This window comes from Archocentrus centrarchus, chromosome 11, assembly GCF_007364275.1.
Source record: "Archocentrus centrarchus isolate MPI-CPG fArcCen1 chromosome 11, fArcCen1, whole genome shotgun sequence".
Taxonomy (NCBI): Eukaryota; Metazoa; Chordata; class Actinopteri; order Cichliformes; family Cichlidae; genus Archocentrus; species Archocentrus centrarchus.
Genome location: NC_044356.1, coordinates 32802927 through 32824244, shown reverse-complemented (window position 1 = coordinate 32824244; position 21318 = coordinate 32802927). Strand labels below are relative to the sequence as shown.

The 21318-nt window shown below is 40.7% G+C and overlaps 2 protein-coding genes across 2 annotated transcripts; one reads left to right on the top strand and one right to left on the bottom strand.

Moving 5' to 3' along the window:
* Positions 1-7297: 7297 nt before the first annotated feature.
* LOC115787755 (sclerostin domain-containing protein 1-like) lies at positions 7298-15280 on the bottom strand. Its single transcript, XM_030740499.1, has 3 exons — positions 15255-15280; positions 14926-15164; positions 7298-8698 (listed from the first exon to the last, which is right to left on the bottom strand). The coding sequence occupies exons 1-3, from the start codon at positions 15278-15280 to the stop codon at positions 8274-8276; spliced, it is 690 nt and encodes a 229-aa protein (XP_030596359.1). The 3' UTR covers positions 7298-8273.
* Positions 15281-17724: 2444 nt separating this feature from the next.
* Positions 17725-21134, top strand: ssr2 (signal sequence receptor, beta). The gene is made up of 6 exons (XM_030741988.1): positions 17725-17793; positions 18347-18507; positions 19089-19187; positions 19670-19778; positions 19868-19945; positions 20270-21134. The coding sequence occupies exons 2-6, from the start codon at positions 18347-18349 to the stop codon at positions 20378-20380; spliced, it is 558 nt and encodes a 185-aa protein (XP_030597848.1). The 5' UTR covers positions 17725-17793; the 3' UTR covers positions 20381-21134.
* The last annotated feature ends 184 nt before the right edge of the window (positions 21135-21318 follow it).

The window sequence follows — 21318 nt, the reverse complement described above, 5'->3', positions numbered from 1 at the left end:
GCCTCAGTCTGCCCAGGACTTTCACTGTGAGGCAGCAGTGCTAACCACTGCACTACTGTGCCACATACAGACATCTTAGTCATCAATAAGGTCTGTTTCTCATAACATTTTCATAAAATCACCTGAGACCCCCCAGCAGGCATTTATAGACAGTAAACAAATTCTACATAAGTTTAAGACATTATACAAAAATTTTAGGGTTAATTAAAACAAGCTGCTTGAAGGATGAGAACCAGACTGTCACATTTTGGATGAAATACAAAAATATTTATCATATCACTTCTTGATCCCTTTTTACTGCAAAAAAGACACAAATGAATACACAATTACATTAGACAGATAATCGCTCACCACCAAAGTAGATTTTTTTTTAATCATGAAATAAATTGTCTGTGGACAAACCTGTGGCTACGACAGTCACTTCTCTAAACAGATACCTGAATATGAATTTGCAGATGTACAAACAAATCACAAGTGCTTTGGTACTGGTAACACTAGTAAGAAGCTGCCAGCAGGTAAACAGTTCATGTGAAAAGCAAAACAGGAATGTAATTATGTCCGGTCTCATACCATCTGCTACTGTCTGACCACAATTTTTTTTTTTTTTCAGCATTCATAATACTGAACACAAACTGAACACCACACAAAACAGGATGTCATCCAGGTAGAAACACTTAAAGGCTCAAAACAGTGGTTAAGTCTTTAGATAATAAGTGATGGGTTTCCAGGCTGATAGCACAGAAGTGAAAATGTCTCGGGGCTGGAGGTAGTTTTATTGAGCATGTTTCTAAATGAAAAAGAGGCAGATGACATGCACTGAGTCAAACCTGTGATTTAAATGTCTGTTTTTCTAAAAGTTACATTATTATATGGAATAATGCAGTTATATTCAAGCTGTGCACGTTTTTAATTATGGCAGTCCAATGCTTTAAAAAAGTAAACACACGGAAAGCTCCAGGACCGGATAACATCCCAGGTCGTGCTCTCAAAGCATGCACTCATGAACTGGCAGCTGTTTCACAGACACGTTTAACCTCTCCCTGCTCTTGTCTGTAGTCCACTCATGCTTCAACCACCATCATCCCTATCCCAAAGAATCCTATTATGAGCTGCCTTAATGACTATCTCCCAGTAGCACTCAAGTCCATCGTTATGAAGTGCTTTGAGTACATGTCAAAGTTCACATCAGTTTGCGTACTGGCCAAAGAGATCAACAGATGATGCAACAGTACCGGCTCTGCACACCGTCCTTTGTGTTGTTTCTTGACTACAGCTCTGCTCTCCACACCATAATTCCATCCAGGCTTATCATGAAGCTTCAGGATCTGGGCATATTTCTCTTTATGTAACTGGATCCTGGACTTCCTGATGGTCAGACCACAGGTGGTGTGGGTCTCATCATCTACACTGAGGCTCAGCACCAGTGCCCCACAAGCTTGTGTGCTCAGTCCCCTGCTGTACACCCTGTTTTACCCATGACTGTATGGCCACATTTAGCTCTAACACCACTGTTAAATTTGCAGACGACACCACCATCATCAGCTGCATTGCAGATGGAGACGAGTGTGCTTACAGAGCAGAGGTGAGAGTCCTGACATCATGTGGTCAGGACAACAACCTGCTGTTCAACATCAGCAAGACCAAGGAGCTCATGTGGATTACAGGAGACTACAGGGTGGAGGGCACAGCTCTATTCACACTGAGGGGACAGAGGTGGAGAGAGTGAGCTGCTTCAGGTTCCTGGGGATCAACATCAGTGAGGATCTGAGCTGATCCTCAAAAAAAAGCTGTCAGACAACAACTTTCTGAGACAGCTGAAAAGGTTTGGTGTGGACTCCAGAATTCTCGTTGACTTCTATCGATGTGCCATCAAGAGTATTCTTTCTGGCTGTATCACCACCTGGTACGGCAGTTGTAGCACTGTGGATTGCAAGGCTCTACGGAGGGTGGTCAGATCAGCACAATGTTTTATCAGGTCTGAACTGCCAGGACCTCCCACATCCAGACCCAGTGGATCCTCTCTGATACCAGCCACCCCATTCACTCTTCACCCTCCTGCCATCAGACAGGTGGTGCAGGAACACCCTGACCCACAACAGCAGATTCAGGGACAGTTTCTAACCACAAGCCATCAGACTACTGAACTGCTGAAATACAGTGTGTCCAAACTTTTGACTGGTACTGTATATACACAACATTTTGCGCAATCATTGTACACATTGTACATGCACACACATTACCTTGCACTACAGCTGCTACAGTATGTTTTTTAGTGCTTTGTATATCTGTATGTAGTCTTTTATAGTCTTTTTATGTAATTTACTTCATATTTGATTCAGTTGTTAGTTTATGTGCAACATTGCTTTTTAGTTTTCATATAAAATATTGAGGTTCCTGAGTCTAAGAATTTCATTGCTGGTAGTGATGTGCCAAGGTTACCTGTATGTAACAATAATTAAACTAAACTAAACTAAACTGAAATGAAATGAAATGAAATAAAATAAACTATCTCCCAGTAAAACTTTTGCTTTCCTCCTGATAGTATAGAATGACACAGACCTTACGGTACCAGTCTAAAGTTTGGACACAGTGGGTGAATGTGTCCAGATTGTTGACTGGTACTGTTCAAGAGTGGCAAATACAATGCAGAGTAAAAACTGGTTCAACATTATGTTCCTTGATTTTAGCCTCTTCTATTTTTACTGAAAATCCTCACAGTACTAAAAGTATTGTAGCTGGGTCTAGTAGACAGGGGAGGCATGTCAAACAGAGAATCTTTGTCTGCCCAGTGTTTTCAGAGTGTTGTGGCTATGAGGAAACCCTCAGCTAACGTTCCGGCTGAATGAAAAACAGGTGTGTCTGCACGAGAGAGATTAACCTCTCTTTGACTATTTGAGGCCATTGAGTGCAGAACACGCAGACATTCAGCAGCAAGTACCTTTCACAGCTTCAGGCCTCGGGACACTCAATAAAATGGACCTTTGTATGATTCTATTGGTCTTTTTACATTGCATGTTTGAAGAAGATGAATTTCTGCAGCTTTTGATGTGGTTCTCACCCTTCTTTGATGCATAGAATATCAAAAAAATGCCTCTGAACTGATTCATAATAATAGGAAATAAGAAGATTAACTCTTATGTTAGTGGGACTTAATAAGCTATAGTGTAGCTGGTACCAAGTTGGTCGTGAGACAATATTTTCTTACGACTGATTGCTGCTTGTTCTTGATTGTTAGCACACAGCTTCCTGACACCTAGGTACAGGGTTTGGCAGGATGTGGAATCTGTTTCGGATAAAGTGCTATAATCCTGTGGTTATCAATAGACATGTAATTGTTGCTTCAGGGGATGTTTCACTACACTTTTTCAGCAAACAGGAACACTTGCTTCTAGCGCCTGGGGTGACCTGGGTCATTCAGCTAAGTGCCTTGTTTTAGGTGCAGAGTGTCACTCATCCGTTCTATTTTACCCACATTTTTCTTACCCCTGACCAACTGCTCTGTTAGACTGCATATTAAACTTTTCACTCAGATATGCATGTAAATCAAGGTGCTGCTGTCCTTGCCAATATTATAGAATGAACTGGACTGGGATTTGGACTGTTAAAGAAGGAAGAAGCACAGGAGGCTGTACAACCAGATCAACTGAAAAGGTGTGCAATAATCTCTAAATTAGTAATGTACATTTGTAAAGAAATGTGAAATAACAAATCAAAACAATCAGACTTTGCAGGTCATCTTTAAAAGTGCCTCATCCATGTAGCCCTGGTGATCTTCCTCTCTCTCTGATACCCTCCACTCTCCTGAAAGCGGGAGAAAAATTTCAAATCTGTTCTTAATTTGTGCTTATCCGATCTGACTGTGGAGTGGAGCACCGTCACCAACAGGAAAGCAGGGAAAATTATGATAAACTTCCAGTTAATTTATAATTCACGTCGGCAGTAATGATACCGATCAGATGTCGATCAGAGGTCACCAAAATGAAAATCGGTGTGTGACGTTGCCAAAACAATGTCAGACTCCGTGGTTTTCTCTTGTCCCCTCGACAGTTGGACAAGTAGTGACATGTTTAGTCAGGTGTTTTCCTTAAATTGGTAAAATGAGGGATGTCTAAAAAGTGAGGTGGGCTTTATGGATAATTGGGAAACTTTCAGGGGAAAGTACTGTATGTTAAATGAGTCACACTAACTGTCAGAATCCTCAAAGCACAGGCCAAGGAGGAAGAGCGACAACAATCTTTCACTGCAGCTTATTAGAGTCAGACAGTTTTACTGAATTTGAAAGCCGGACTCTTAGCCTTTCCCACCCTAATTGGAAAACTCAGAAATCTGTTTTATTTGTTATCATCCATCGTCCACCCGGCACTTACTCAGAGTTTCTGTCTGATTTCTCAGACTTTTTTTTTTTTCTGCTTTAGTGCTCAGTTCAACAACCTCCTTCCCTCAGTAAGAGCATTGAAGATAGGTCGTGGCTGGTTCTTCCAGCATGACCGAAACACACAGCCAGGGCAACTTAGGAGTGACTCTGTAAGAAGCATTTCAAGGTCCTGGAGTGGCCTAGCCAGTCTCCAGACCTGAACACAACAGAAAATCTTTGGAGGGAGCTGAAACTCAATGCTGCCCAGCAACAGCTGAAACCTGAAAGATGTGAAGCAGATCAGTATGGAGGAGTGGTCCAAAATCCCTGCTGCAGTGTGTGCAAGTTTGGTCAAGAACTACAGGAAATGTCTGACTTCGGTGATTGCAAACAAAGTTTTCTGTACCAAACATTAAGTTCTGTTTTTCTACTGTATCAAATCCTTATTTTATGCAATAAAATGCTAATTAATTATTTAAAAATCATACAATGTGATTTGTAGATTCTGTCTCTCACAGTTGAAGCATATTACAATAAAAATTACAGACCTCTCCATTTTTTGTAGGTGAGAAAACTTGAAAAATTGGCAGCGCATCAATCCTTATTTTCCCCACTGTAGATTGAGCCACTGTTACAGCTTCAGCTAAATGTCAATATTACTTTCCATTAAGCTGAAATCACTGTTGTGATATCAGCTAGTTTAGCTTCTCCCTAAGATAGTAATTGTGTACAGTAGTGAGTTACTAGTATAGTATGCACATCCACCACATTCTAGGGTTAATAAACAATATTTGAAATTTAAGACAACAAAAGAATAAATTTCAGTTTTTCAATAAATGTATTTATTTTCTCCACAACTGTTAGTTTCTGCAATCAGACATTCAAATTATGTTCAAAGATCACCTGAAAAAAAAGTTGTAATTCCCCCTACCTGCTGATCAACATTCCAGACCTTATCTACAAAGTCTCTGTCTACAGGATATCACCAACAAAGGGGCATCATCCTTATCCCTTTATACAAGTTAAACATCCTTTTGTCATCCAGTGCAGGTGACTCTTTTCACAGTCTATCTTGGCCCAGAGTTCTCAGAGGGGGAAAAAATGAATGGATACATAAGATAATAAAACACCAATAAAATGTTTGCCACAGCTGGAAGAAGCCCCACTAGCCTGGAGGTGAAGGCATCCACTACACAATGAAACAAAGAGGCAGCTGTTGAAAATAAAGTTTCATCACTGACTAATACCTCTGTTGTTAGGGAGTTCCTGTTTGCAGTGAACCTGTCTGGCATACCTGCTGCATTATATCAGAACCACAACACAGAAAGCAGTTCTTATTATTTCAGAAAATACGAAAAGATACATAAAAAAAAAAAAACCTGTTCTGGTACAAAAATAAATAATCAAGGCATCCCTCTATATTATATATATCTACCTTCACATATCCAGCACTTGTGCTGGCTTACTATTGGTTCCTAGGATACTTAAGAGTAGAATGGGAGGCAGAGCCTTCAGCTTTCAGGCCCCTCTTCTGTGGAACCAGCTCCCAGTTTGGATTCGGGAGACAGACACCCTCTCTATTTTTAAGATTAGGCTTAAATCTTTCCTTTATGATCAAGCTTATAGTTAGAGCTGGATCAGGTGACCCTGAACCCTCCCTTATTTACGCTGCTATAGGCCTAGGCTGCTGCGGGGGTTCCCATAATGCACCGTTTCTTTTTATTTACCTCTTTCTACTCTATTTTTACTTCACTCTGCATTTAATCATTAGTTAGTATTATCTCTGTCTCTTCCACAGCATGTCTTTGGTCCACTCTCTCTCTCCACTCAGCCCAACCGGCCACAGCAGATGACCCCCCCTCCCTGAGCCTGGTTCTGCTGGAGGTTTCTTCCTGTTAAAGGGAGTTTTTCCTTCCCACTGTTGCCAAGTGCTGTTCATAGGGGGTCATTTTTGACTGTTGGGTTTTCTCTGTATTATTGTAGGGTCTTTACCCACAATACAAAGCGCCTTGAGGCGACTGTTTGTTGTGATTTGGTGCTATATAAATAAAACTGAATTGAATTGTTGAGTGTTTGAAATATGGAATAGATTAAGGTTTACTGTTTTTTAGATTAATATGAAAAAAAAATGAAATAAAAAAACAATATTCACACATATTTCCAGCACAAACCAAACTCCTGAACTGATGTGCTATTTGATTACACTGTGCCTTTATTGCCAACAAAACATCCATTAACATTACAGACAATAATCGAGGCTCTCAGGTGTTGCAAGACAAGCTGTCATCTTGGAATTACTAAGAGTTCTGTATTGATTACCTATAAAATGGGGTCTGATTTTTATGTAAGTTGTACTTTTCATATCTTTAAAGAACACAATGGGCAATAAATCACGGTTAAAACTGGAAAAGTTGTATGGAGTCAGGTGTTCCAATTATTAGATTGAGAATAGGTTGCTATAAATAATAGCATACAAGATTGAGCTACTAACAAAGTCTGCTTATCAAGAAGCATGGTTGCTGCAAACCATGCTTTAATAACAACAACTTTCACAGGATGATACAGGAAGCATTACAGAGATGCACAAACTTGGACAAGACAGCAAAAGCACTGAATGTCCATCAGTCCACAACAAAATAAGTGTTTATAAAAGAAAGAAATTCAGGACTGGTACTACCCTTCCTACGAGAGGTCCTCCTGCAAAGATAACAGTAGAATGCCACCACGGAAAAGGTGGGAAAACCCACGAAAAACAGCATAACTTGCTAAAATATGCATTTGTGTTTACACTATAAGAATAATGGAATGTAAAATAATGGAAATAAATCACCACTCTTCAAAAAACATACCAAAAAAATAAAAAATAGAATAAAAAATGGTATAAGATCATCTGGAGAGCACTTCTGGAACATTGCTCTCTTGAAAGCTTAGACAAAGGTCTTGGCCAGCTTAGGTGGATAAAGGAGGTCATTTAGCAATTAAAGGATGGTGGAACAACTCCTGGTTCCACCAGTCTGCATGTCAAAATATCTTTGGACAAGATATTGAACCCTGAGTTGTCCCTGTGAGTGTGAATGTTAGAAAAAGTGCTTAAGCATGAACAAAAGAGCTGTATGAATGTGTGCATGATTGGGTGAATGAGACTTGTAGTAGAAAGTGCTTTGAGTGCCCGACTTGAGTAGGAAGCTGCTATATAAGTACCAGTCTATACCATTTATAACTGGAGACACTGCACACCAACACCAAAACCTCATCCCAGCTGTGAAGCATGGATGGCTTGTAATCACAGAGGAAATATTAATTCGATTTTTTTCTGGTATTTTTGCAGGACCGTGTCAAACCAGCAGTCTATGAGCTGTTCAGGAGATTATGTCAGATACAACAAGACAATGACCCCAAAACTGACAAGTGAAACAAGAACGTAAAGGATGGATAGAAACAAACTTCAGGTTTTGAAATCACCAGATCAGAGTTCTGACATTAATCCAACTGAGATACTTCAGAATGACCTCGAGAGTTTGTTCAGCGCACTAATGAAATGAATATGTTTTGCAGTGGTATCAGTTAGAAGTCACAATAAAGTTGTTGCAGCTAAAAGTGGTTCTATGAGTTACTAAACTCAGTAGTTCAGGGATGTTTTCCAGCTGCATTCAATGATCTGAGTGAGTGTGTTCAATAAAGAAAACTGTCAAACTGTTTGTATGTTATGACTTTAGCCACAAAATCCTGAACTATGTTTTGGGCTACAGACTAATTTTAAGTGTTTACTGGATATAACTATACTATTCACCTTTACTTCTATCTATTCAGCTTCTTAAACTTTTAATTACTATTTGCACACTTACAATTCATACAAAAAAACTTTATGGTGACAGTAGGACTTTTGAAGATTTTCTCTTTGTAGCTGTGAAATCAGGTTTTAGTTTGCAGACTGCCTCTCAGCATTCATTTCAAGGAGTCCAGCCTTCCCCTGATCCTTTCTCGGTTTACCACTGTGTGCAGGTGTGTCCTTGAGTTCTGAATTGTTCTGCTGTCTGTTGTAGCGCTTGCATTTGCAGGAGGTCACCACAGTTATCTTGTAGGTCCTGGTGCTCCCATCGTGGCACTGCAGCTGGATCCGCTGGGACCTGGTTCGATCAATGACGCAGCGCCACTCCTGAGCATCACGGCGGCTCCAGTACCTCCCAGTGTTAGTGCCACCAATCCAGTTGGGCATCAGGTGAGCTGGCAGACACTCCCCAGCACACACCAACTCCTTAATAGGGTTGACACTGGTGCACTGGCCATCAGAGATGTACTTTGTGGACCTCAACTCCCTGCAGCTCACCTGGCTCTGGTCTAATCCTGAAACATGAAAACTCAGTTACATATGCATATAACTTCACAACTAGACATAGATATAAATATTTATGTCTATAAAAAATATATAAACCAAGGAGATTGTTGATTTCTAGAGTGTACACACTAAGTACCCACCAGATATATTGAGTGTTTGCTCAATATATTCTATTTTATTAATTAGGTTGTTTACATAACAATAATTGTAATAATGATCAACACAAAATGTGTTAATAACTATTGTTAGTCAGGTATAAAAATATTGCCTTGTTTAGAATGATTTCACAGAGCAGCATTACCAAGTTGTGGCCAGCAGCTGACACTGTAGAGATGGGTGTCAGATTGTTTTGAAAACTCAATTCTGGCACTATTGCATCAATGTTTCAGTGTTTCACAAAGCCTCGCTTTGCCCTGTTTAAATCATTATGTTATTTTTGTTTTGCTGTTTGACAACAATAATAGAAAAATGTGTACTTGAAAACATTTGTTGTGAATTTGACTGTGAGTGTAGAGTTTGTTCAACAACATTGCAGTCACAAAAATTTGACCAGAGCAAAATGGCCTGCTAAGCATTAGGCACTACTGTGGCTAAAAAGCTGAAGGGAAACAGCACTAGCCCTTCAGTTCCAATTAGCATTAGCCACAAACATGGCTATCTGGAGAAGCTCCACTGCTAATGCTCACAATGCCCTGAAAATACTTTAAGTGATAGTGATTTTTTTTGTTGGCCAAAATATGCTTTGATGGTAATCATCCACAGTAGTACAACTAGCATAGTATCATCAACTTGCTGTTGGAGGTGGAGCTATCTCAGAGAGCCATTGAGAGACAGAGGACATTCAAACCAAACAGATGATTCAAATGAATCACTCAACAACACTCATTGTCTTGTTAAGTCCAACGTAAATTGTGATGATACTGTTTCCGGTTCCAAACAGGGGTTTGTATGTCCCAGGTATCCTGGGGTGCAATGTTGCCCCCTGGTAGGGTCTCCAAAGGCCATTTGAATGTGGTGGTTGAGGGGCCAGACAAAGCAATTTAGACATCTCTTATGATACAAAGATCAAGGGAACAATTTGCCCTACCCTGGAAATGGTTTCTTGTCTGGGACAGGTGCTCGAGGGAGAGCACCAGGTGGCTGAGCCTCAATCCGTGGGGCCCGGCCGGGCGCAGCCTGAAGAGGAGACATGGGCCTGCCCTCCTCTAGGCTTACCACCTGCAGGAGGAGTTGTAGGGGTTGGCTGCAGTGTGGTGGGTGGCAGCTGAAGCTTCAGTCCCCAGCTATTGAAGCTGGTGATTGGGACATGGAACGCCACCTCTCTGGTGGGGAAGGAGCCAGCAACTGTGGTTTGGTCCTGGGTGCAGGTATAAACCTTCCCAGGGAGGCTGAGGAATGTGATCCCCGTATAATTGGGGCTCATACCCTCTTTCCTCATTCAAAACTCTGCTTGGTCAGTACAACCTCACAGAAGGCTCTAAGGCTCTTGTGTGGAACAAGTGGTCTGTGCTTCTAAGAATGCATTTAAGCCAAGGTGGTATTTTTGCCCCAAAAAGCACGATTGGGGGAAACCTTCTCAAACCAAAGGCCCAACATTCTATCAGAACTAAAAATTTGTATCTGCACTAGGGATGGTGTAACTGAAAATATACCTAAAAACAATCCAGAACACAAAGTTAGAAGTTACAAACAGTTAAAATAAATGTATTCAACAGTTTCATAGGCAGGTCCATAAGTGTTTGGACAATGATACAATGTTTGCAATTTTGCCACTGCCCTCCGCCACAGTGGATTCAAATAAAAGCAAACAGGATGTCGTTATGATATTATAAGATACAAGGAACTATATCACAGGTATAATTAATTTGATTTCACAGAGACTGGCTGTCTGTAAATTAGAAGACACACACAGATTTTCACTATCTTGTTAATGTATTTTCTAAAGTGATATGGGATGTGATCTGAAACTGAAAACAGTTTCAGCATCTGAACATTACACTCTATGTGTATTCTTGCACAGGAGATTAACTTGAATTGTTCACTTCCTCCTGTGTGAACTGTCCCTTAATGAATAAACATGTACAGAATGTACAGTAAAACCCCCTCTGGCAGGATGTCATAAATTGTGAAGCCCTTATGTTTAATGACCATGTCACCTGGTTGTAGATGCAGCAGTACCCCACAGTGAGCTGTTACAGCCTTGGCTGAGGCACTCCAGTTATACAGGTTGCTGGCGAAGGTTATTACATCATTGGGAGCCAGACCAATTAGAGCCTTTAGTGTGGTCCATCCTTTATACTAGCTATACTAAATGACTCTGTGTCAGACCTCTCTGTGTTTGAGACTTCTGTGCAGTCAAGCACAATCCTACAGTTTACAGTGATGCCTGATTTTTAGCTATCGAGGGAATGTTTTCCAGCATGCCAGTGTACAAAATGTCATACAGTGTACCAGCACTTACAGCAAAAATGTTGTTTACTGTGGCTGTGCTGTTTAGTCAGAATGATACTTGAGCTCAAATTTGGAAAGGTTGGACAATTAATTTGTTGAACCAGCTTAATTGCACTGCATTACAAAAACACTGACCAGCTAAATTATATAATTGTGACAGAAAGCTTTGAGAATGACACAAGTGTTGTTTTTCACAAACTTTGCTGTTTTAGTTTTTATTATGGCAATTTGCATATACTCCAGAATGTTATGCAGAGTGATCAGATAAATTGCCAATAATTGCAAAGTCCCTCGTTGACATGAAAATGAACTAGATTCACAAAAACCCATTTCTACAGCATTTCAGCCCTGCCACAGTTAACACGGGTGAGAGTGTTGATGGGAACAAGGCTAGAGATCACTCTGTCATACCGATTGAGTTTGAATAGCAGATTGGATGCTTAATAAAAGGAAGGTGGTTCTTGAAATCACTGTTCTTCCTTTTTTTGTTGTTTTTTAACCCATGGTTACCCGCAATGAAACATGCAGTTATCATTGCTTTGCATAAAAAAAGGACTTCACAGGTATGGGTATTGGAAATAGTAAGATTACACCTAAATCAACCATGTAAAGAACTTCAAGGAGAGCGGTTCAGTTGCTGTATAGAAGACTTCAGGATGCCCAAGAAAGTCCAGTAAGTTCCAGGACAATCTCCTAAAGCTGATTCAGCTGTGGGATTGCAATGAATGAAACAAAAAGCAGCACGGTGGCGCAGTGGTTAGCACTGCTGCCTCACAGTTAGAATACCATCTGGAAGGCCTGGGTTTGATTCCACCTCAATTCTCTCTCTCTCTCTCTGTGGAGTTTGCATGTTCTCCCTGTGTCTGCATGGGTTTCCTCCATGTACTCCAGTTCCTCCCACAGTCCAAAGACATGCACTTACTGGGGTTAGGTTAATTGGCTACTCTAAATTGCCCATAGGTGTGAATGTGAGTGTTGTCTGTCTCTTTGTGTTGGCCCTGCAACAGGCTGGTGACCTGTACAGGGTGTACCCTGTCAGCTGCGATAGGCTCCAGTCCCCCTGCGACCCTGAACAGGATAAGAGGAAGCGAATGGATGGATGGATGGATGAATATCATCAGATACCCTGCTGGGATAATAAACTAAGCAAAGGAGATAGAAGCCACTGACATCAAGACAAGAAAGCTCCTTACCATGCTTGGATTGTTTCACCCCAATTCCAGCACCCTGAGACTGTACGCTCAGTGTAAGGAGACGGAGGACTAGTGAGTGTCAGAACTGCTATGCTGGCTGAAACAACAAAGATCCGTGAGTACATCAGGAAGATGGCCACAAAAGATCATGTGCTTAGTGAATGCCTCAGGCAGCAGAAACCAGAGAAAGAACAGGAGCCATCATGGAAGGACAGGCCCCTGATTGGCATGTACCACTGGCAGACAGAAGAAGTGGCTGATATTGAAAAATCCTACCAACGATTGGACAAAGCTGGACTGAAAGAAAGCACAGAGGCACTAATCATGGCAGCACAAGAACAAACTCTAAGCACAAGATTGATAGAGAGATTGAAAGATCTACAACACAAGGCAAGACCGCAGGTGCAGGCTGTGCAGAGATTCCCCTGAGACAATCCAGCAGGGTGCAAGATGCTAGCAGGCAGGGCATACATGGAATGCCATAACTATCCAAATAAAATCCTAGAATTTCACTCACCAAAACTGGAGCTCAAACTTCTTGGCCAATTAACTGCACAGCAACCATATTATTGGTCAGATAATTGCATTAAAATTCTCCAAAATGCTCCAACTGCACAAACACAGTCTGAGGTGAAGCCTTGCAGACAGCTGGCAGCTACAGCCGCCTCTGTCACCACCCACCTGTCAGTCAAAGAGGCTGCACCCCTAATAGTGTGAATTTAAGCCTTATTACAATTTAAACAGGCGAGTTATAAAACATTCTCCCCCCCGTACAGTAGTTGTGAAGGGGGAGACCAGAACAGTTTTTCTGTCAGGCTGTAAATATGTTTCTTTCTGCTGTCAAGTTGAACATTTTAATATGGGAGTCTATGGGGATGGACTCACTGCTGGAACTTCTGGTGGATATTAGAGGATTTGCAACTAAGGGTTGGTTTCAGTTTTCAGCCCTGTAGACTGATGCTCAGCTGCAACAAACGATTTTCTTTTACTGTCTTTGTTTTCTTGGTGATTGAGACTTTTTTTTCCTTTTTTACATTTTGATCAAAACATTGTCCAAAGTGACCGAAAGTGCAAAGCTCAAAGTTACTCAGTTTATTTTTATATGTGAACAATTCATACAGGAAAGAAACCACGTACTTGCTCATTCTGCAGTAAAGCATTTAGCTGAAAATGAAGTCTGAACTGTCACGAGGTAATAAAACATTTAGGCAACCGGAGACCGCGAGTGTCATCACCACAACATGTACTGATATATTTCATCCATGCAGGTCTTTATCTGGAAGATAAACTGTTAACCTGAGCACAGTCAAGTGGGAACAAGACATGAAGACAAAATATAAATTTAAATTGGATTCAATCACCAAATTCTATCTTTCATACTAACTTTGTAGCTTTTCTAGCTTTGTCTCGGGGTAGGAAATAAGCCACATAGTTCATGAAACATCTTCTTATATCTTGTAAATAATAGCATGACATAACATAACACTAAAACAAAATCATAATAATAATAACAAAAATTATTTTTTTCAACAGTATATGTTACTGTTGAAAAAAATATTGTTATTATTATGATTTTTTTTCAACAGTAACATATACTGGGATTGCTGCTTTACAATAATCCCACCAGTTACATTTGCAAAGAATTTAAAGGTCCCTGTGCTCAGTTAAAAACTGGTAGTTTACTGCTGACAGTTTAGTCAGCAGCAACACCCTTAAGAAGTTATGGATGAATCTCAGTTTGCATTCAAGTGTCCTTTGAACAATGACTTCATTCATTCATTTTGATTTCATACGAGCTGCTCATGGTGCAGGACACTCAAGCTAAAACAAACAAACAACAAAAAATCCAATCACCCATACTGTCTTATTAAATGTGCATTCATTGTTTTCTATTTTTTATTTACTTTATTTTTTATTGATCTGTTTTTACTGGTTGAAGTTTCTTTTTTTTATTGTAATTTTTTTTATAATGATAAATGTGTGCTAATGTTGTCTTAGCCTGTGCTCCTCAGTCATTTTTTTTTTATTCTTTTAATCATCTTGTTTGCAGAGAAACCGCGCCGCGCCAGGTGTCATATAATCCACAGCAGACAGACATTTGCAGCACCAGCATGTGCACCTGCGTTAGTCTCGGGGTTTCTTTGGGTTCAACTATATGAATGTCTGTATTGACAAAGGGCTTTGACTGCACTGTGGATCCCTGCATGACACTGCACGCGTTGTATCTCAGAATATGCATTTATTTCAATTTTGATTACAATCACTTTTAACACCGTATTATGATATTGATCATTACAATAACAGTATTACTGAATAAATCCTGCCTCCTTGAAATGAATATATTGTAGTTTTCTATATTGAATGATGACTTTATATCCAGGGCTAGATGGTAACTGCATTATCAGAATACAAAAAATAAGTAAATATCACCGCTAAAAATTACACTTAATTTTTTTTTTTTTTTGATAGATCTGATTTAATTTAGTTACATTGTCACATATTACTTTATTACGTTTTCTAGTACATTACTTAATTTTATGACATTTTGCTTTCTGCCCTATTATAACTACTTGGAAGCCGTTTGGACTCACCATCACGCACGGCGTCAGTAGGCCGTCTCCCTCGGTTCCTCGCCTGGTTTGAGTATTCATGAGCCTTCGGGTCCTGAGTGTCGAGGGCCGGCTGAGGACTGATGGACTCTGTGGCGTTATTTTGAACAGCTGAACTCGTGCTCAGCAGCAGCAGGAGGGCGAAGAGCCGGAGTGCGCTAACAGGACGGAGCATGACTGCACCTGACAGATGTGTGCGGCTGTTAGAGGCAAGCTCACACCTGCGGGATATCTAACCTGCAGGAGCCGTGCTTTATATATATCCTCCGCGGCAGCGGCATTTAGTGAATAAGCTGAACACACCCACTTGCACGACACCCTGCAGGGCTTCAGTCATTACCTTAAGCCTAGAGCATTTTCCACTCATCCGTGCAGTGTGAGAAGACTTCATTTCCAAAACATCTGAGGATTCCGCACAAGACTTAAATCTTAACGTCAGAAACGCGAAGGGGGCACCGGAATTCAGAAAAACATCCAAAACTAAACCGGATGAGTTGTTAAACAAACTCTCTGGAGTGCTGAAACAAAAAGCACTTTTATCACAAGTCCAACTAAAACCACACGCATGTTTGCAAATGGAACTGATGTGCATCTATTTATGATCACGCAGGTGTTGGAAAGAACAGGATGAATGCAGAGGTATACGGAGATATTCTCTGTGACATTTTATTATTCCGCATTACAAAAATCTACCGCATTACAACCAGAGAGCTTTTCAGGCTGGTGGGTTGGAATATTCTGGAGTGGCTGAGCACTGCCAGGGCAGATACAAACCATTCACACAGTTCAGGCACACAGTGCTTTTCACTTGATTGCAATGTAGTCTTCACTGTTTTATGATACACTAAATCCACACATATCTGGAAATGTCTGTACTTTTGGTCTGGATTACAGATCTACCCCACTGGCTGATTTGTCTCCACCTAGTGATGAGTTATGCAAAGTAGCCCAAAATGGTTAGTGGATCAGATAGCTTTGTTTTGCTTCTGGCAAAATCCCAATAGCATAACAAAGATGACATTTTACTGCCATAGTTTGGGTCCAGTGAATGTTCACTGAACAATATCAATATCTATAGCTTTATATGATGAGTCTGTTTTCTGCCAGGTTGATTATCCTTTGAATGAATGTCAAGGATGAATGACGCTGTTCTGGAGGTGTGGCATGTTGTTTTTTCCTGGTTATTTCTCACCTTTTTTGTCTCTGAGGAAATGATGTGAATAAAATGCAGCAGCTTTGCAAAGATCAATCCAATGGAAAGCCTCTGAGATTTTGACTGATGCTTTCAGCACTATCCATAAAAGAAGCACCAGAAGAAAGAAAGAACGATGCTCCTCCCTCAAGCAGAGTCCAGAGACTTGGAGAATCAGTGCCAGGGCACACTGAAGCTGTTTGGGCAGCATATGATGGCCCACCATCTTACTAAGACACTCTGAGACATTTTCTCAGCATGGACGTAAACTCAGACATTATTAAGCCTAAAAGTAGCCTAAAAGAAAAATTCATCATTGTGTTAAATTTAAAATGATTTTAGTTTGGGACAAGACTTAGTATATGTCTGGGAAACTGAGCATTCATGCTGTTTTTTTTTCTTTTAATTTGTGACCTGTCTGTATCAAATGACATGACATGTCTTCTATTGCTTATTCAATTCAGGGTCACCTTCTGCATCAGCATCGAGAGGTAGAACTCCATCATGGGAGCGTGTCTAGTTACTCATTACATGAAAAATAAATTAATTTTGTAGGTTTAAAACAGACTTTAAGGTTAGTTTTTCCAAAGAATTGTTAAGTATGCACCCTTTTCTGCTGCTTTTAGTGTCAGACAAAATGTCTTTATTCTAATTTGTGCTTTGCACAGATTAGAGCAGGTTCACCAAAAGAACATGGGACAAACACGAAGTCTGTTTCTGAGTGCTTGGTCAGAGACATTTACACCTGTTTTGTAGGGCTCTGACAGTGTTCATCCTTGCAGAAAGGAGCAGGTGCTGATCTTACTGTTTCTAATTTTTCTAACTGCCTTTCTCCTGGAGTCTCCTCCATGCTGTTGAGACTGTGCTGGGAGACACAGCAAACCTTCTGGCAATGGGAAATATTGATGTTCCATCCTGGAGGAGCTGGACTATCTGTGCGACCTCTGGAGGTTCAGATATCACCTCCTTCTAACAGTAGTGATACTGACTCTAGCCAAATGTAAAACCTGTGATATACTGCCACCTACTGTACATGATTATATAAATCATCTGTCCATAATTACAAAGAAAGAAAGAAAGAACACATCCCCACTTCAGATGCACTGAATTAAACCAGAATCATAAAGAAAACTTTTCTCCTCATGGAGAATATTCTCCATCAATCCCAGCCTCCCTTTCTTGCCAATGAAGTTTACATTCTGAATATTTCCTACGGCTAAATAATATATGATCAACATCTCCAAATACTTGGCATGTCGAATAAAGCCATCACTTTTCCACCATTCCTGTTTGGTACTTGTCTCATTTCCCCCCCCTCTAGTGCATCTGTTGTTAATTTTTTTAACACCAAAGCAGCTGAAACTGATTAACACCCCCCCCCCCCCCCCCCCCCCCCCCCCTGCTACTTAACTGACCAGATCAATATTCCAGAAGGTGAATTGACTTGATGCTATACCCAAACTAAAAGTGTTCCTTTAATTTCTTTTTGAGCAGTGTATGTACATACACGAGTTCCTCCGAAACAGCAGGGGCGCTGCAGTGTGCAGCCTCCTTTAACTTCCCCTCAGTCCACGTCATGCAAACAGCAGTTTTAAGCTTCTGAGCATGCGCCTGTCTAGTTCCTTCGGTGTCTGCAGTTTGAAGAGTGCTGGAGAAAGGTAACAATCTCTTCCTGTTTCTTCATAGTTCTCATTTATTAATGTGATATTTTAGGAACAGACATATTAATATTATTACACAGCTGATCTGTGTAACGTCTGTTAGACAACAAGCGGTGTTACTTGCTGTGATTTTTGTCACTAACGCAAACCAAGACAGGACTCGTTTTGTCCACGTAAGTCGTGTGTGTACTCGTTAGCGTTGAGCACTCTGACTTGAAGCCGTACATTTTCATTCATTAGTGACACATCTTAACAAAATAAACCCCTGTACAGTTTTTTTCTTTTTTTCTTTCAAGGCAAAATTGAAACTAAAGGAAGTGATCTCCGTTTGAAGATTGACTAAAAGCTTAAAAAAAATCTGCATAATTGAAGTGATCAAAGTTTAAACTATGATTCCTTTGCTTAATATCTAAATGTAAGTTGATACCTGAACAATTTCCTATGCCATTCATTTCAAAACCAGCCTGGAATCCTGGCTGCAGTGTCCGCATGCTTTGGTTGTAGTCTGTCACCTCCTTCAGTTTTTCTGTCTCCTTTTATTTGAATCCAGATGGCAAAGATGCTGCACGTGTTTCTAGTTCTGGCTCTGCTGGCACTGGGCTCAGGAGAAGAGGGCGCCCGTTTGCTGGCCTCCAAATCCCTGCTGAACCGCTATGCTGTGGAAGGTCGGGACCTGACCCTCCAGTACAACATCTACAACGTGGGTTCCAGGTCTGTAAATTTGTTTAATGGCTCTGACACTCAACACTGACCTGTATTTTTATACATTTCATACATCAGACTTGCTTCACATGAAGAAGTGACATAAAATCTTTTAGCTTCCAGCTGCTGACCTGAACTGTTTTTTGTAGCTTGTTGGTGAACTCTGTTGGCTAAATCATGGCTCACAGCCAGACAGTAAACTGAGGCATGGTGATAACATCTTATGCTTCCACAGATTATATCTGCACATTTTTGGTATGCGCTTGGCAAAAAATGTGCAGATTATATCTGCACATTTTTTGCCAAGCGCATACCAAAAATAATAATAAACTGCAGTTCTCCTATACTATATTACCTATCAGAGCTGTACATTATGAGTAGGGCAGTAGTGCAAATTTAGCTCACATTCAGCTTTTAACCGACTGGTTAAAAAAGCCGGTGCTCGATGAATTTTTGGATTTTTAATGGGCCAAATAAACAAACAAACACACACACAGACAAGTCAAACAACACACAGTACTTTCCAGCTCTGATCAAATGTTTGGGGCATGCTGTGTGACTAAGTGTCCTCATCTGGTTTGTCTCTACAGCGCTGCTCTGGAGGTGGAGCTGTCTGATGATTCTTTTCCTCCTGAAGATTTTGGAATTGTTTCGGGAATGTTGAATGTGAAATGGGACCGAATTGCTCCGTATCCTTGAAATAAAATGACTTCTCACTGGCACTATCACTTTGCAGTAATTGTTGATGCAGTAATTGTAGTATAGTGGGAGTTTAGTCTTAAATTCTTAGTCAAACACACACACACGCGCGTGTGTGTGTGGTTTGTATTCAGAGCATCACACTGTCAGTTGCTTTTCACCCTCTGGGTGCCTCTGATAGCAGCCTTGTTTTTGCAGCACAGTAACTTCATCTTACACAGTAGAGTCAAAAAGCGAAACAATGACTTTTTCAGAAAGATGGAGGTAGGCTTTGGCAGGTGAAGTATTCACTCATGGTTCATGAGACGGTGAGCTTGATGGGTCGCTCACACACAAAGAACACTTCCTGAAATGTCAAACAGCTGACAGACTACAGACTTGGTCACACTGCAGGAAACTGATTTATTCTGGTTTAAATAGGCATAGGTGTGCTCCTCGTTTAAGTGATCATCCTTAACTGTGGAACTCTCAGAGCAAGCAATGTCTCTCACACAGTTGTGTTGCGCCCCTTGAAGGCTGGGTACTTTAATTTTACCTCAGCTACTGTCAGCTACCTGGCCCAGGAGGGAGGGCAAGTTGTGGTAAGAACACTTAATTATATCTATGGGTTAAAGCACTTACAGTCCTTTAGTGTTATTACGGAAGCTAATGTATCCCCCTCTTCCTGCAGGTCAGTTACACCAGCGCCCCGGGACAGGGAGGCATCCTGGCTCAGAGAGAGTTTGACCGGCGCTTCTCTCCACACTATGTAAGTGTTTAAAACAGTTGGCTGCTCCCTCGTTAAGGTACCTGAGTGCTCTGATCAAACTAAAAGATTGAGGCTGGTATAATTTTTGAAGACTTCATTACTCTGTATGCTTACATGGAGTAAACCTCTACGGATGTCTGCTGCCTAGTTTTATTTTAGGCCAAAATTGGAATATTTATTTACTCCACTTTCACTGATCTTTTGTGTATAGTATTAAAAGTGCTTTTCAGTACAGCTAGTACCTGTTAATAGACTGTAAATGAAGGACTTATAACCCAATCCCTTTGTTTGAACACTTCACTCACTGATCCGTGTCTTTTCCAGCTGGACTGGGCTGCATTCGGCGTGATGACTCTGCCCTCCATTGGTATCCCTCTGCTCCTTTGGTACTCCAGCAAGAGGAAGTATGACTCACCAAAGAGCAAGAAGAACTGAGAAGGCTCCACTGCATTCAAGAAAAGGGGTTGAGGGTGGGGAGGGAAGTAAAAGGGTTTTGTGATCTGGGAAAAGCTTAATAAGAGATACTGGGGGCGACGGCTAAAACTTGGTGACCAACGGACTTGATTGTGGTTTGATCGAACAATGTTTAAGAGAACTTTGGAGCAGCAAGCAGAAGGTGTTTCTTCATATCTGCAAATGCGTTCATGTGACAAAACGATTACATTATGCTGTTTTCCACCACAAGAACTAGCGGGTGAAGCTCAGGAGCAGCTCTTGTCAGATGTCCTTTGTGGCCTTTTTGGGAGGGGAAAAAAAAAGTACTTACCCCAGAGTGGGTACTGCTGTGCAGGGCTTGATGCTGATTTGCTTGCAGTTTAACCATTCAGAGGTTAGATTGAATCTCTAAGCTTTAATCTTCTCTCTCAAACATTACCTTCAGCAATACAAAATTCAGAGAATAGTCTGACACAACGAACAGCAGCCAGCTTGAAGGAGACCACAAAGATCCTGGGATTATGTACCAATGATCCTTCCATTGCTGCCAGTTATTGAGCACTGCACCTCATGAGTCCTTCAACACACGTCCTGAGTTCCTGCAGTGGAAAAGTGGCTAATAGCAGTTACTACTGTAACAGCTGTGTGTAATTTTATAACTGTGTAACTAATGACCTGATGTGACATTTTGTCAGTTGTTGAACTTCAAAATAAAAGGATACTTTTTTTTTTTTTTTTTTTAAATTGACCCTGATTGATTTCTGTTGATTTGCATTCTGTTTTTTCAGTTTTATCATTTCCATTCAAAATATATTCAGGTTATTATACTGATTCTGTTTATGAGACAGCAAGGAAATAGTTCTTTTAAAAAAAAAGAAAAGACAATTGGGATTTTAAATGTCAAAATGCTAAAATTTCAAAGCAGATAACTGCCAGAC

Coding starts and splice junctions, on each gene's coding strand:
- ssr2 (XM_030741988.1), top strand. CDS start 18,347: ATGGCAAAGATGCTGCACGTGTTTCTAGTTCTGGCTCTGCTGGCACTG. Junction 19,779..19,867: donor AGGAGGGAGGGCAAGTTGTG/GTAAGAACACTT, acceptor CTCTTCCTGCAG/GTCAGTTACACCAGCGCCCC. Junction 19,946..20,269: donor GGCGCTTCTCTCCACACTAT/GTAAGTGTTTAA, acceptor TGTCTTTTCCAG/CTGGACTGGGCTGCATTCGG.
- LOC115787755 (XM_030740499.1), bottom strand. CDS start 15,280: ATGACTGAAGCCCTGCAGGGTGTCGT. Junction 15,165..15,254: donor GAAGCCCTGCAGGGTGTCGT/GCAAGTGGGTGT, acceptor GATATCCCGCAG/GTGTGAGCTTGCCTCTAACA. Junction 8,699..14,925: donor TACTGACGCCGTGCGTGATG/GTGAGTCCAAAC, acceptor TTCATGTTTCAG/GATTAGACCAGAGCCAGGTG.